This window comes from Macaca nemestrina, chromosome 6 (genome assembly GCF_043159975.1).
Source record: "Macaca nemestrina isolate mMacNem1 chromosome 6, mMacNem.hap1, whole genome shotgun sequence".
Classification (NCBI taxonomy): domain Eukaryota; kingdom Metazoa; phylum Chordata; class Mammalia; order Primates; family Cercopithecidae; genus Macaca; species Macaca nemestrina.
The window spans coordinates 11,519,083-11,535,142 of record NC_092130.1 but is presented as its reverse complement, the minus strand read 5'-3'; the positions used below and the strand labels follow the sequence as shown (position 1 = coordinate 11,535,142).

At 45.6% G+C, this 16,060-nt stretch overlaps 1 protein-coding gene across 1 annotated transcript in view; it reads right to left on the bottom strand.

Moving 5' to 3' along the window:
* Window positions 1-16,060, bottom strand: part of LOC105480842 (slit guidance ligand 3) — a 639,820-nt gene that overhangs the window by 214,806 nt on the left and 408,954 nt on the right. The window contains exon 5 of the mRNA XM_011740022.3: window positions 7,813-7,884. Within this exon, the coding sequence (XP_011738324.1) occupies window positions 7,813-7,884 (72 nt within the window). The remainder of the gene's footprint in view (window positions 1-7,812; window positions 7,885-16,060) is intronic.

Sequence of the window (16,060 nt, the reverse complement as noted above, 5' to 3'; positions counted from 1 at the left end):
GGAGGAAAAAAAAGAAGAAAGGAAGGGAAAGAGAAAGGTGGAGTGAGGCAGTCAGGCAGGGAGGCATGACCCCTTTCTTTAGATAGCATTTTTGGGTAGCACTTAGCAAACTGGGGCCCAGTGCAACTTCCTCTAGCAGCAATTCTGAACCTGACACTCTCAGCCAGGAATGCAAAGCAGGGAAGGCTGGGAAACTTGCTGCACTTTGGGAAGATGATGATTCTGCATGGCCTTGCCTCAAATGAGCAGATTTTCCTAAATCCCCCTTCAAGATGCAGCACCCCTTGTGATGAGAGCCAGGCACTCTTCCTGCATCAGAGCCGGCTTGCACTGAAGTACACCTCTGTCTCTGGTTGATAAGCCCTGGTAACAGGCACTCAGTTCCCCCACCCAGCTAGCCCCTGAGTCCCTGCAGTTTGACTCTGCCTTTTTAGATCCACTTTATCTGCTCAATTTAGGCCTCCCATGATTTCTGAACAACTGCACAAGTCTCCTCACTACCCACACAGCTTCAGTCTCTGCCTCTCAGCAATCCACGCTCCCCACTGCTGCTGGAGCTGTTTTTCTTAAGTGAAAATCTGATCATGCTACTCCCCTATTAGGAACCCCTCAATGAACCCCCATTGCTCTATGGATCATGGGGTTCCAGGTCCTCCCTTCCTGGACCTCCCCATCTCCCTAACCTCATTGCTCTTTATTGCCTTTCTTGCTAGCTATACTCCAGTCACAACTCTCTCACAAGCATCAACTCTTTCACACACCTCTGTCCCTTTATATATGTTGGTGAATTTTCACACACTGTTCCTTCTGCCTGCAATATCTTTCCCCTAGATGAACTCCTATGCAACCTTCAAGATCCAACTTATGTCATTTCCTGAATGAAGCCAGAATGAGACCTGTCTCCCTGGGCTTTCACACATAGTTGTCCTTACCTCCAACGAAGCCTTAACCCATGTCCTATGAGTGCTGGTTTACTAATTGATTCCCTGACTAGTAAACTTAATTTTGTCATCTGGAAAATGGGAATATCATTAGACTGTGAGTTCTTCGGATACGAGAATGGTACCTTATTCTTTCCAATACTATTCTTACACAATAATACTACTACTATGGTATATTATTTCTATGGTATAGTACATATACTTTTCATATAAAACATTTTAACAATGTGTATGATTTCTGATATGTAACAGGCCATCGGCAAACACCTGTGAAATGAATGAACAAAGTCATTCTTTCAATACATTTCTAGTCCACTTTACTCTCTGCCATGAACCATTTGAGTACTGGGGATGCCGCAGTGATTGAAACAGGCAGGATATCTGTGTACATAGGTTTACTATGTGCATCCAGAGACAAGTAATAACAGGATAACATCAGTAACAAGAAATAAATGAGGTAATTTCAGAGGGTGAAAAGTGCTCTGAAGAAATACGACTGGGTGATGGGATAGAGAGGGAAGGCAGTGGGGGACAGTAGGCAACACTTGAGCTGGGACGTGAAGGATCAGAAGGAGCTGGCTGTGTGGAAGTCTGAGGGTGTAGCATCTTATGTTAAGGGAGCAGCAAGTGCAAAGGTCCTGGGGCAGTAAGGAGCTTGGGATGTTCAGGGAATGTAAAGGAGCATGGGAAGCATGAGATAAGTGAGAGCACCCAGTTCATGTACAGCCTTGCAGGAGAAGACCAGGAGTGTGGACGCTGCTCCAGGTGCAGTGACAAAACAAATGGCTGCCGAGATGAGCAGACAGAGATGCTACTGGTGAACGGGTGCTGGCGTCCCTCCCCACACCTCCCTCATCCTCACATGAGATTACCGCCTGCTCACCGGGGCGGAGACAGCCCTCATTAATCTCAGGAAGCAGGAGGGTAGACGTGGGCAGTGCGGCAACACGGACTAACTAGAGAACACAAAGGCTGCCTGCCCAGCTTTGTTTTCAAAGCGTCAATTCCGAATTCTGCTAGCTGGCAGAGACAGGGGTTATTGATTTTCCCTTCTGCAATGCATGTCCTACAGAGTCCTCGCAAATAGAAACTGAAAAACAGAGGAAAACATAACTGCTGAGAAAGACAGGGCAAGGGGACATTAAAAAAAAAAAATCTATACTGGTTTTTGTCTTTTTCTTATTAGGCTCGGCTGGATTGTGGTCTGTCATCTCTCTTGTTTTCCCAATTCATTTCCTTTGGTTCTATCTCTATGTCTTTCTATGATTTCCTTTTCTTCCTCTCCTTCTCTCTCTTCTTCGCTGTACCTTTGTCCACTACCTGGCACAGTTTCTGCATACAGTAGGCATTTCATAGTGGTGTGATGAGTGTTGGTCTCTGCAGGACAGTCTCTCTAATGGTCTCTTTCTTCGTCCAGATAGATCACTTCGTCCATCGAACTGCCTGTCTGTCTTTAAATATAGCACCTCCCGCCCTTCTAGGCAGGTAGTGGAGAATCAGACCAGCCCATTAAACCAGCTTTCAGTAATTGCGTAGAGTGGCATCCCCAGATAATTACTTTCTCTCTCTTCTCTGGAGAAGCAGGAAGCAATTAGGGGCCTCCTTCTGCGGTCTGGAGGGGCAGGCATCCAGTCCCTTCATTGAGAGCATCATGTTAGTGGCTCCTCAGGTCCACAGGGCTCAGAGGCCGCCTGCATCCTTTCTCTTGGCCCTGATAAAAGTTGCACGCTTGCCTACTTGCTTAGGTGAATAGGGACTCTGCTCTGCGGCAGCTTCTGTGGTCCCTTTATTGGTCCTGTTTGCCGGCATGGCTGTGGGGAAAGGAACCTGGGTAGACGGAAGTGTCCACGGCGGAAGTCCAAAAGATGGTTGGACGTGTTACTGACGGTAGGTTAGTTCCAGAGGCCTAGGCTTAATTTTATCTGCTGACTTTTACCAAATTATACACATTGATGAAAACTTAATTTTATGTGCAAAATATGGTATCACAGTTTCTTTTTTTTTTTTTTTTTTTTTTAAACTGAGTTTCACTCGTCTTCCAGGCTGGAGTACAATGGTATGATCTTGGCTCACTGCAACCTCTGCCTACTGGGTTCAAGCAGTTCTCTTGCCTCAGCCTCCTGAGTAGCTGAGAGTATAAGTGCCTGCCACTACACCCAGCTAATTTTTGTATTTTTAGTAGAGACAGGTTTCACCATGTTGGCCAGGCTGGTCTCGAACTCCTGACCTCAGGTGATCCGCCCACCTCGGCCTCCCAAAGTGCCGGGATTACAAGCACGAGCCACCGCGCCCGGGCACAGCCTCTTCTTTCTTGAAGGGAAATGTCAGCGCAAGCAAAGAAAATAGACGTCAGAACTACAAAAATTATTTTTTAAACCAGATAGTTTTTGATTTTCTCCATAAAGCATACGGTGTTACACATAGGCCCAACTGGTTGTCATTTTACATAGCATGCAGTTTGAAGCTGGATGTGCCAGTAGTTCATCTTCTACTCTTTAAGGTAATAGTGGAATCGTGTGAATTCCCTGGGCTCACCCACTGTGGTGGAGTAGGCTCGGGGCTGGGGAGTGGTTCTCAAACAGGCTGATGACAAGGATGTGCATCTCTGAGATTTCAAATTTGCTATTTATCATTCACAAGGTAGACAATCTCCATAATTGAGGACTGGTAGTAGGAGGAGTGTTTCCTTAGCAGGTTTTATAGAAATTTAATTTGTGCTAAGTGTCTCCTATTTTCCATGTGCCGATGCATATTTAAACACACAGCTTCATTATCACCTCCGTCCAGACGCTTCCCCTCCATGAAGCATCAGATCCTCAGCTCAGGTCCTATAGCTCTAATTACTCACATGAGTTTTTCTCTTGGGCTATACGATTATTTAGTCTGACTCCCTCTTATTAAAACCAAGGAAGCTGAGGACCAGAGACATAGCGCGGCTTTAGCAAAGTCCTTCAACCAGCAGGAACTGGACGGGATGTCAGATCACAAACTTCCTCACACAGAGAAGATGCTCTGTCCACAATGCTGATGGAAGACGTGACAGCACTTCACACCCAATGTGATTACAAACCAACTCAGGATCTTCCAAGCTCGGCTCCTGCTCCTGAACTTTCCATTTCTGTGAAGTGGAAGCTCCAAGAAGACAGAGCTCACAGATTTACACTGATACATCTTAATCCCTGCCGTTTTCCCCAGAACTAGCACTTAGAAGGAACTCAAAAAATAGTTTGACGGGTGTGTGAATGAATGATTATGAGACTTTGCCGTCATTCTCTGTATTGTCTGAACTTGGAACTAATCATTTTTCACTTCTTTTTCCATGGCCTCTAATAACTCGCTGACCGCCAAGATCTGTTGATTTTGTCCCCAGGGACTGCTTACTTTGGCCTCTTTCTCCACTTCCGGCTGCTCTCTCCCGGGAGAGTGTGAGAGAGATACAAGCAGGAACCCTCACATTGGACTACAGCCTCATCTCCTGCCCCGACCTTTCCTTCTGCCACCTCCTCCTGTCCTCGGTTCCTCTTCCAGAATAAATGTTTTCACCACGATCTGTCCCAGGGCAAAAGCCATCCACATTCTTAGTGTCTACATCTAAAGCCCATGCTCCTCGCAGTCAAGGCTCTCCAGCAACCGGCTTCCACCTCTTTCTAACCCAATCACACACTCTTCTGCCTCAGATCCCTCCACTCCACTCCCATGAAATGTCTGCTGGAAACACAGTTTTGCCTTTACACTTTGCACGCACCATCTTCATTACTTTGTGAATTCTAACCACCATTCAGGCCCAGTTACAGTCTTTACTATTGTAACAAAGGAACACAGGAGCAACAGTAGTTAGAGTTTTCTAAACACCTTCCGTGCATCAAGTATAGGACTAAGTTATTCATATGCATTGCTTTATTAACCTCCACAAAAACCCTAGGAGGTAAGGCCAACTATTCTCCTCATTTTAGATAGTGGAAACCTAGGCTTAGAAGTGTCAAGTCATGTGTTTAACATCACAGACTCAGAACCTAGAACACATGGGATTCATACATCCGTCTATCAGACTGCCCAAACCATCCTTCTAACCACTAGGCTACACTGCCTAAAGCCGTCTGTTCCTTCTGAGCTCTGAGAGCCCCTCGTTACGCGCAGCTACTCATTAGCCAACTCTCATGTTGACGGGTACTTTACTAAACATTTTCTTGTACGTACATGATTCTTGTCCCCAGTTTCACTGTAAGCTACTGGAGGCCATGAATTGTACTTCTGGGGCCTTATGGGTTCTGCCTGACAAGTGCCTGCTGACTGAACTGATTAGAAGTACACAGTACTCAATTCCCCTTAGGTGTTTTTGGTTAATTCATCCTTTAGGCAGTGAGTTCACTTCCCTTTCCTTCTGCCCCGAAGCCCAGCTGCTAGTAGTGAGTATAAACAAAGAGAAGACCCTCACTGAGTTCAGGATCCTGAGTAATACACATTTGCATGGCTTAGAGGGTGGGCTGATGGTGGGTGCTGGAGTGACTTAGGAGTCTGGGTTTGTAGAATTTTGAACCTTTTAAGTCCTGAGGCCTTTGCATAGTTAGAGATATTATAAGGGGGGGGAAAGAGACCCTGTAAAACAAAATCTGAGAAACCCTAGCAACTAATAAGAACATTGTGGGGCCGGGCGCAGCGGCTTAAGCATGTAATCCCAGCACTTTGGGAGGCCGAGGCAGGTGGATCATGAGGTCAGGAAATCGAGACCATCCTGGCTAACATGGTGAAACCCCATCCCTACTAAAAATACAAAAAATTAGCCAGGCGTGGTGGCGGTGCCTGTAGTCCCAGCTACTCAGGAGAGGCTGAGGCAGGAGAATGGCGTGAACCCGAGAGGCGGAGCTTGCAGTGAGCCGAGATTGCGCCACTGCACTCCAGCCTGGGTGACAGAGCAAGACTCCGTCTCAAAAAAAAAAAAAAAAAAAAAAAAAAAAAAAAAAAAAGAACCATCGTGGGATATTTGCTTTCTTAACAATCAAAAATATAGTTGGTAATTAACTGTCCAGCCCTGCTTATACATCAATACAATATGTTCTTTTTGGTTAATGGATCCATTTAAAAATTAGTGTCATGAGATCTGACCAATATATCACTTTATATACGCAAAATGTTCTTTTGGGGTTCAATCATCAGAAAGCTGGTTGACCTTGAGTTAATCACTGCCCTCTCTGGGCCTCCATTTTCTTGCCTCCTGACATTCTGGCAGGCTAATTAACATAGTTGTTTCTGGTTCATGTGAACAGTCTTGAGTTCTTGGACCGCACGGAACGAAATGCTAGAAAAGCACTCTGAAATGTTAGAAGTGCCAGTTCAGGATGAGAGAAGATCTCTATTTATTTAGTGGTTTTGAAGGTTTGGCTTTTCTGTATCTCGTTTTCTCAGGAAGATGTAAACTCAGGAGGCTATTTCTTGAGAGAAACCTATACCTGTTCTGCAAAGGAACTCCCATTCTTTGTGGCTGTGGCTGCTCTACCCCGTCCTCTCTGCTCTTGGGAAAACACCCTCAGAAGCAGCAGCGGGCGGCCTCCTTGTCCTCGAGCCCCTTGCAAAGTCCTCTCTGCTTCCCCGTTCCTTCCACCCACCCCCAGAGACGCCTCTGCCCTCTTGTGTGCTTTGCATGTTAAACACCAAAAGCTTTCCGCTAAGGCCACAGGGGAGGCAGATAACCTGCATCTGGAAGCCATCACCAGCTGCCTTCGGTGTGCCAGTAAACTAAAACCTGTGCATTCATTATAGGGAAAAGTGACAATGTCTTTTTTTTTTGAGCCTCCCTTAAGATGTCTCAAATTGAATCTGGGGCTGCAGAGAAGGCTACTGGGCAGAAGTGCTTGCTCAGCCAAACCAGACCGTCTTCCCTCTCCCTCTCCGAAAGCATGTTCCGACCCCGTGGGCACAATGGTTTAGGCAGAAAATTCAAGGCATAGTCCTTGTAGGGGCCCAGGAGTCATGAATAAGGGGTCAGTAGTAGAAGCCAGGTAGGAAATAGTCAAAGTTCAAAAATGTCATGCTGGAATAGTCCTGCCTCTTGACTGTGGTGACAGCTGCACGAATCTGCACGTGATGAACTCACACAGAACTACACATGCCTGCGCTCACACAGGCGTACGCAAGTGAGTACACGTGGAGCTGTGAAATCTGAAAACTAACGTCTGTGGGTGGTACCAGTGCCGGTTTCCTAGTGTTGATACTGTGCTGCGGTTATGTCAGATGCTACCATTGGAGGAAACTAGTACACCGACTTGTTTACTATTTTTTGAAACTTCCTGCGAATCAAAAATCATTTCAAAATAAAAAGTATAAAAAAAAATCCTAGGGCAGTGGAAGTGGATCTGGCTACGTCTCCCCAACTTCCTGGGATACAGGTCTCCACGCTGTCTCTCAGGCGCCGATGACGATGCTGTTAGTAAGGGTGAGAGCTTCGGCGCCATCATCATCAATGTTCCAATCGATTGACCACATACTATGCATGAGACACTAAGATATTTCTTTCTTTTAAACACTTTCTCAGTTGCACAAAACATGCCCACAAGGTTACCATCCCCATTTTACAGAAGATGATAATGACGCTGGGCAAAGCTGGCTTCACCAAGGCTCTGTAGGGCCAGGCTCTAAGTCACCAGGCACTGAGGCTCCAGTGCTTATATCTGGGGATGACTAACCAGCGAAGTACAGGTTTCTGTGACACTATTGTGGCATCCAACGTGTGTTCCCTAGAAACCACTGGAGCACAGCCCTCAATCTCATCTCTGAAGGCACCTGGACCGCCCTCCTCTCCCATCCCTCACCCTCACTCTGGTCAGAGAGCCTGAGTTAGCCACATCTGTAGTGAAGCAAGGAAAACATCACTTACAGGTTCTTCACATCGGTGATGCCGCGGAACGCCTTCCTCGGGATCCCCTGGATCTGGTTTTCACTCAAATCTCTAAACAAGAAGAAAAGAGGCACACTGCGTTAAAGACCCGGGCTGTCTGGATCTGCATCTCATTAAATGATAACAATCCCCCCCACCCAGGCTGCTGCCTCTGCCGTCAGAGTGTATGGGGGCTGTTTGGTCTCAGGCCCCGGGCTGCTATAAGCATTCACATTGTTCTTCAAGTGATGGCCTTTGCTGAAATGGTTACCAGGCGGAGCAGCTCGCCTCCAGGGCGGGCTCTGTGGGTGGTCTCGCACCTCCAGGCCACGAGCCAAGATGCTGGCTTATTTGTTGCACATACTGCACCCAATTCTCTGTTTTCCCACCTCCCGGAGACACCCCCCTGCCCCCACTCCCCGCCCCTGCTCCCAAGCCCCACAGGCACTCCTCCCCCACTGTGGGGTCAACGCCGCAGCTCAATCTCCCGTCTCTCAGGGCTGTCCTCTGCTGCTCACGACAATCTGCCTTTGTCATGTGGGATTGCAACAGAGCCTGCCCATTCTGATTTTCTGATGCCGGATGACCACTTCAGCTTATTCTAGAGTCCCAGAGATTCCTGGGGGCCCCTGGATCTTCTTAGTGACAGGCATGATAAATTCGAATTGCATTTCCACAGATCCATCCGAAGTGGGGGTCCCACAGGCACCTCATCTAGCATTAAGCAGTGCCAGCATGTTGCTTTAAGGAGGGTAAGGGATACTGTCAGGTCCCACAGCTGGCTAAACCTAAGTCTTGTCCTAGGCTGTAAGCCTTCCCAAAGCCTTATTTCCTTTCTAAGAAAGAGACGGGCTTGTTTGTTTGTTTTGCTTCCCACTTTTAGTTTTTGCTAGACCAAACATGTGCACTTGTTTTCACTCAGAACTGAGGCCTGCTTGGATCTCAACAAGTAATCAATCTGTAAAGACCCATCAGGGCTCCAGAGCGTGCAAACTGGCCCTGCAAAACACTCATGCCAGACCTCCTTCCTGGCTGGTCCCGCACAGTCATGGGCTGCGGAAGCCTCTCTGAGGACAATGGCGTGGTGGGGGGCGCAGAGCCAGGGGCTAGGGACACAGTGAGCCCTTTACACTTTCTTCAGATATAAAAGGTGTGTCACACACACACACCACTATACATACGCAATTATTTTTTAAAAGAACACCCGAAAAACCCTCAGATATAAGGTAAAAAAAATTAACAATGCAGATCTAACTACTGCTACCAATCACGAGTTATATATATAAAATTCCACCAATATGACCTCATAATATACAGTCTATTATAACCTATTATTCTTGTTTGCTATATTGAGAACATCTGTCCCTGTCATTAGTAGCGCATTGATACCAACAGTTTTAATGGCTGTATATCGTCCAATTGTATGAGTGGCTACATGGTCCCAAATCGTTGGGTAGGCATTTATTTATTTACTTGCTATTTAAAGAAACACAAGGGTGAATTTCTCTGCATGCACATTTTGGGGATACTTGTCCAACTATTTCCTTGGTATGGGGTCCTATAAGGAGACCTTGCTGGTCACAGGTTAAATGGGTCCTGAGTTGACCTAGAGACAGATTGTACCTGTGGACACTCCCATGCTGATTTTCCAAGGGCACCTAATCAAAAGCTTTAGATGACTCCAGATATATTTGGCAGGAGAGATCAGACGACTGCCCTCCACTAAAATCTGGGCAGTCTAAATGAACATTTTGCAAAGGGGCAGGAGGGAAAAGAGGAAACAGAAAAGAGGTGTCCACTTTTTTCTGATCTCCCATCCCCTGCTGAGACAAGCCATGTGCTCTGAGCAGCTAGCTAAAACGAAACTTGAGGATCATCTGGGGCCACTTTTAGGCCCACAAAACAAGGCTCAGACTTGGGGTAGAGTGCAGGTGTAAGTACTAGTGGTTTCTGGGGCTGAATAACAGGGTGCTTCCCATCTCAAATCCACTTTCCTCTGTCTGCAACCGATGTAAGTAAATTCAGATGCACAATGAGCCCTGTCTCAGGCTCCCCCAGCCAGGCCTGATTCAATGAGCTGGGCTCCAGCCTGGAGTCCGGGCGCTGAACAAAGCCCATGATGACAGCAGAGGTCAGGCGGTGTCACCAAGGCCACTCAGCTGCTCTCCATCAGCCTCTGGAGCAGGGGCCCAGGTCCTGTCATCCGACTAATGCAATTTCCACCAGGCATCTGGGCAGCACCCGAGGCTCTGGAAGTCACAATGAGTCCAGTCTTTTCTGCCAAATGAAGCTGGTCTGTAGGCCACCGAGCCTTTGCCCACTACCCTCCCAGGCTTGGCTGCTCTCTCTGGCGGCTCTGGAAGATGAGCCCCAGTCACACTTTTGGAAAATGGTTGATGTGATCAAAATCAGAGGCAGGGGCAGCAAACAGGAGAGAGGTATAGAGCTGTCAGCTTGAACCATAGCTGGAAGCTGGATGAGGGGGCATGTATTCCAGTAATGCACTAACCTTGTTGGAATAGACAACATCCCAAAATATACTGGGAGGAGTAGCAGCTGTACAAAGGTTCTGGTTTGCAGTACGGTGGGATGAGGAGAGGAGAGTGATATTTAAGCAGAAAAATCTGGCCATGTTGCTGGGAGACCTCCTACACAAGCGAAATCCTGCACTTGGGTGGGGCAACGCTTTGGTTTCTGTTCACTATTTTCTTGCTGTAAATATAACCAGCCTTGCTCCTACTTTAAGGAGCCCAGTTAAAACACAGCTTTTTTTCCCATCTCCCTGTCACTGCTTTTCTCCTGTCCCAGTTGAGCAAAACAGTAGATTGTAGGGAATTTATCTGTTCCCCATGACAATCCGCTTGTAAATTTTATTAATTTTATTTTCCATTGAGCCTCTCTTCTCCGGCTAACAATACTGCTGCCATCCATCTGCAGGACTGTATATTGATTTCATAAATACCTCCAGTGGGCTGACAAACTGATAGCTTTAATGGTGTTACTGATGGGGCGTGGAGGAGGGTTCGGGCTGGGTGCTTCATTTTCGGTAACGGTCCCTTCACAATGATCACAGGGCCTTTGTGAGAGTTCCTAATAGTGTGTTTATCTCAGCGTGGTGCCAGAGCACGGAGCTATTGTTAAGTACTATCCTTGAGAGAGACAAGAGCCACCATTTTCCACTGACACTTAAATAAAAATAACAAAATCTATCCACAATGCCCAAGAGCCTAGTGCTGGCCAATTGCTTGTTGGGGTTTTAGTGCCTCCCCTTTCATGAGGGAAGCAGCTCAGGGCTGAGGAGGGCAGAAATGCTCAGAAGTGACCCGAGAAGGGGATTTTTGTTTTTTTAAACACTAGAGGAAAGGTATGAGATTGGAGTAGGGTGCATCTGGGTAAGTAAAGGAAGATGGCTGGTGGGAAAGGCTTTCTTGGTTGGGGAGTAGGGCTAGGAATTGGGATGCCTTTTTAAATAATTAGGGTTCTGAGAGAAAAGGAGAACTGCATTAGCTAAAGTGCATTTTCCAGCTTCCGGAAAATGATTAACTGACCGATTATTCCATCCAAAAACACAAGACCAAAGAGGACTTATTAAGGAGACAGTAAGTCAAATAGGAGTTGGCAAGAACCAATATAGCCCCCTTCCAGCCACCCTCCCCCCTTTTTAATTTACTAAAATGCTTTGGACACAGATTAACTTTCTTCACAAATTTATTATTGCTTCATCTACCTTGAAATGGGAACTGCAGACACTTTGATAAATGGATTGAAAGCCTGTCTAGTTCCAGTGGAGGTTTTGAAATGCTTCCTGGGGCCCTCCCTGCAATGTCAGGCATGCTTTGTTCTCGGAGGAGCAGAGAATGACAGTTCCCACCTTCACCCCTACCCCTGCAAGACTAGGAGCAGGAACATGTTCTCCTCTTTGCCCTGCTGGGGACAATGCACTTGTCTTGGTCACATTCATGCTACCAGGAAATCCTCTCTGTGTTAAATGGCAGTTTGTGGAGGGACTTTGATCCTAGATGTCACTCCCAAATTAATTCTGAAGCTACAAAATGGGGCTTGGAAGCGCCTCAAAACTTGGAGATTTGTTGTTTCTGAAAGTAGGGGGGGGTTACTTACGAGCTGTATGATCATTCAAGTTATTAAAATGCTCTTTGCCTCAGTTTCCCCGACTTTACAGTGGGGATGTTAGTGTTACCAACCTCAACAGTTAATTGTGAGAGCGAAATGATTACCTGTAGAGCACCGTGTGGAATCACTTGCACGTTAGTTGTGTGAATCTAGTCAATTGCATGACTGTCTCACATCTCCAACTGTTAAATGGGACTGCTTTCCTAAGTCATATGGATACTGCACCCAGAAATATCAGTCCCACCTGGAAGTCTATACAAGTGCCATTATGACATTAAACTACAGCTTGTAGTGCTCTGCAGAGCACTCTGCACAGCATCTAGAACACTGTAGGCACTCAATGAATAGCTGCATTTCCTTTTGTGTAGTTTCCTCCCATTTAGCATTGGATTGACATTGCTGAAAATGTCGTTTTTCAGCCTCCCCAGGACATATGCCTTCAACTCTACAAAGAATAAGACACATAAATGTTGCTGTACTCTTTCCATAAAATCTGAGGGAGGGATTAAAGTTTCTCTCATCTATCATCTGGACAGGGGTAGCCATGTTTGAGTCTAGATTCTTTTGGATAAAACAGGAGAGCTGGATTCAGAAATAAAAGGTCTGTCTTGCGTTGGATTCTCTCAGAAGCAGACACCGAGCCAAGGACACGGGGGTTAAGTGATTGATTAATGAAGTGCTCCCGGGAGAGACCAGTGAGGGATGGAAACCGAATGGAAAAGGCAAATAAAAGTACAATCAGGTGAAGTCTTGGCCTTAGTCCAATACCATGGGGAACTCCTGTCTCTGAGCAAGGAAGCTGGGCTTTTGCAGCCTTGCAACAGACAGTCCTTGGTTAGGGACCACTCAGGAGAAATGTAAATTCCCAGGCTCTGCCTGCCTTCCATGAATGCTGGGGGTGGTGGCTCCGGCACCCCAAGGACAGATTGCTGAAGATGTTGCCAGCTAGGAGACTTTAGCAGTGAAGTTCAAAGAAGCAGGTGATAGGATCCAGTAGCAATAGAAGGAACCCAAGGAGATCCACCCCAAAGTATTCCTAAGAAGGCTTCGGGGATAGTTCTAAATCTACAAGTCCTCAGCAGGTTAAAATATCACTATCAAAAGATAGCATATCTGGGACCGAAGATCAAGAGGCTACATGGGAAACTAACTGAGCAAAGAACGTGGGAACAACCCAATCTGGCGTCTGATGAGGTTTACACTTCTTTGTCTACCTCCTCAATCCGTCTGCACTGAGACCAATGTGGCGTCTTTTCAGTAACATTAAAAAAAAATTCCATCAACTCTTGATTAGTTAGGCTAAAATAGGGGATGATCTTAAAAGCATTTATATTTGGAACAATTATTGGATTTGTGATCAAGGCAATGGATTACCATTCTGATTCTCTTTGGCCTGAATATATATTTAAATTACTTTCACATTCTCTGCCTAGTAGGAGGAAACCTGCCCATTGGTGCATTCAGTATCAATCAAAACTCATTTAGGGATTTAAAAATTTTTGATGGATAATCTACGAATCTAAAATTTCCTGTACTCTCAATAATACTACCATCTTACATAAAGCTGCAGTCTTTGCTCCCGCCCCCTGAACTCCAACTTTCTAATATATAGTAACCCGGTGACACATCGCTTTGTGCTAGGAACTAAAGGGACAGACACTGTTTTGCTTACCTTATTTTATACAGCAGGAGGGACAAACATGCAGGAAAAATTATCCCCTGGGGATTCTACAATGTGGACTTCAGGGAGGATTTATCTTAATAGGTACATCTCTTCTGCAGGCAATTTATCTTAATAAGCAAGATTATATGTTTGCAGTTGGGTCACTGTCAAAATCAAATGAGCACCAAGCATATGTCCCAGCTAAGCTCTGGTACCTCCAGCTGGGTGTCCAGTCAATGGCAGCCTTTGTCTGAGGAAGATTACAATGGAGTAACTGACTCATTTCCTGAAAGAACTACCACCTATCTCAGGGATCCAGGGAATCAAAGTATCAATGGGGGACAAAAAAATGCCAATTATTTCCCACTGCTCTAGTTGTGTTTCTGAATATTGCATTGCAGTGAGAGCTTACATTGCGTGTTCCCTCGATGTTAAAAAGTTACTGGATGAAGGATATCAATAAAAGCTCTTTCTGCAATCCTTCCCCTCACAAATTCATCAGAAAAGTCCTGGCCATGCCATTCAGATGTTTAATACTGACAGATTAAGTGTCAGCTCAGCTGCTCACTTCCCAAAAAAATGAATTGAATACCTACTATGTGTTCCACTATGGTTGAAGTTGAGAGAGAAAAGTGGATAGTCCCAAGTTTCTGTCATCCTGCAGTTTACATCCTTATTTATGCCAGACACAAAGAAATAGACTCCCTTACTTTTACAAATATAAAATAAACATCTAGACAGCTCAAAAAGTGAGAGCAAGGATGGGTGGTGGCTCATGCCTGTAATCCCAGCACTTTGGGAGGCCGAGGCGGGCGGATCACCTGATGTCAGGAGTTTGAGACCTGTCTGGCCAACATGGTGAAACACCAACTCTACTAAAAATACAAAAATTAGCCAGGCATGGTGGTGGGCACCTGTAATCCCAGCTACTTGGGAGGCTAAGGCAGGAGAATGGCTTGAACCCGGGAGTGGGAGGTTGCAGTGAGCCGAGGTCGTGCCACTGCACTCTAGCCTGGGCGACGGAGCGAGACTTCATCTAAAAAAAAAAGAGAGAGCGCACCAGTTTCACTGTTTCTTCCTTTTTATCCAGAAGAAAGCCTGTCTCTAAACTCACACTATGGGTTGCTCCAGACACCAAGCAAAAGATTTTATAGTTTATTTTAGTCGGGGTCCAAAATCTTTTTAAATTTTCAGAAGGAAAAGAGAGAGATGCCACTCTGAATCACCAGGATTCACAGGGAATGCAGGCTTGTTTCATCAGGTACTTTGGTTTTATCTTTCAAGGTGGACAGTTTGGGAAAAATCAGAACAGTATAAAGATATTATCAAGAGTTGGGATGGTACCGGCAGTTGTCATAGAAGAATGTTCTGATCAGATGGACCATGAACCCCGCTATAAGAACAAAATAAACATTCATTCCTGTTAATTTTTTAAAATTTAAAGTGAGAATAGAACTGTGGTTATGTTTTCTTTCATTTGTGTCTTTATCTTTGAGAGATACATACTGAAATAAGAATAAAATGATGATCTCTAAGTTTTGCTTCAAAATAATATAGGAGAGGAAGAAGTGGTAGAATAGATGAAACGAGGTTGGCTGTGGGTTGATATTTATTGGAGCTAGGTGATAAAGTACGAGGGAGGTTCATTTATCATCTGCGCTTTGCTTTTATGTATGTGTGACATTTTCCGTAATAAAAAAAAAGCATGCAGATTCCTGGGGTCTATGCCAGACCTATTGAATCAGAAACCCTAAGGATGGGCTTGAGTCTAATTTTAAACAAGTTTGAGAACCATGGGTGGAATGATTATTGCATCAGATTAGGTGCTAAGTTCACATCCCGGTTCTGCTACTCAACAGGCTGTGTGTCTTTAAGAGTACCAGTTCAATTCTCTGAATCTCAACTTGCACTTCTAAGAAACTGGGATAGGCATCAGAGGTAATGGACAAGCGAGTGCTTTCTAAACTCTAATGTAGTATATAATGCAAATTCCTATCTTCAGGTTCTAGCATGAAGTTCACAAATATAGCATCCTACTACCTTAAATGTTAAAGTCTAATTTTAGGGAAAATTTTGGGAGCAGGATGCAAAGGCCTCCTGTGTCTCAGACATGAGACTGCTGATGTTGGATAAAATGCCTGTGGGATAGGCAGAGTCACAGGAGAAGGCTGAAGTGGGGAGAATGATGACATTTAATCTGTATTTCAGAAATCCACTCAGAAGCCCGGGGAGGCTGACCTAGAAGGGTAAGAGTTCATGGATGGCTACACCCTCCTCTGGGAGCCAGAGACATGGCAGAAGAAAACCAAGCACTTTGTCCTTGGACTCCTTCAAGCTTGAAGGGGAGACAGGTTGCTGGGATTAGGACATTCCTGATAGGGCCTCACAGACCAGGGATTACCTACAGTTTTCTAGGAAGGCTGAAATCTGGAAGAAATCACTACAGGGCAGGTG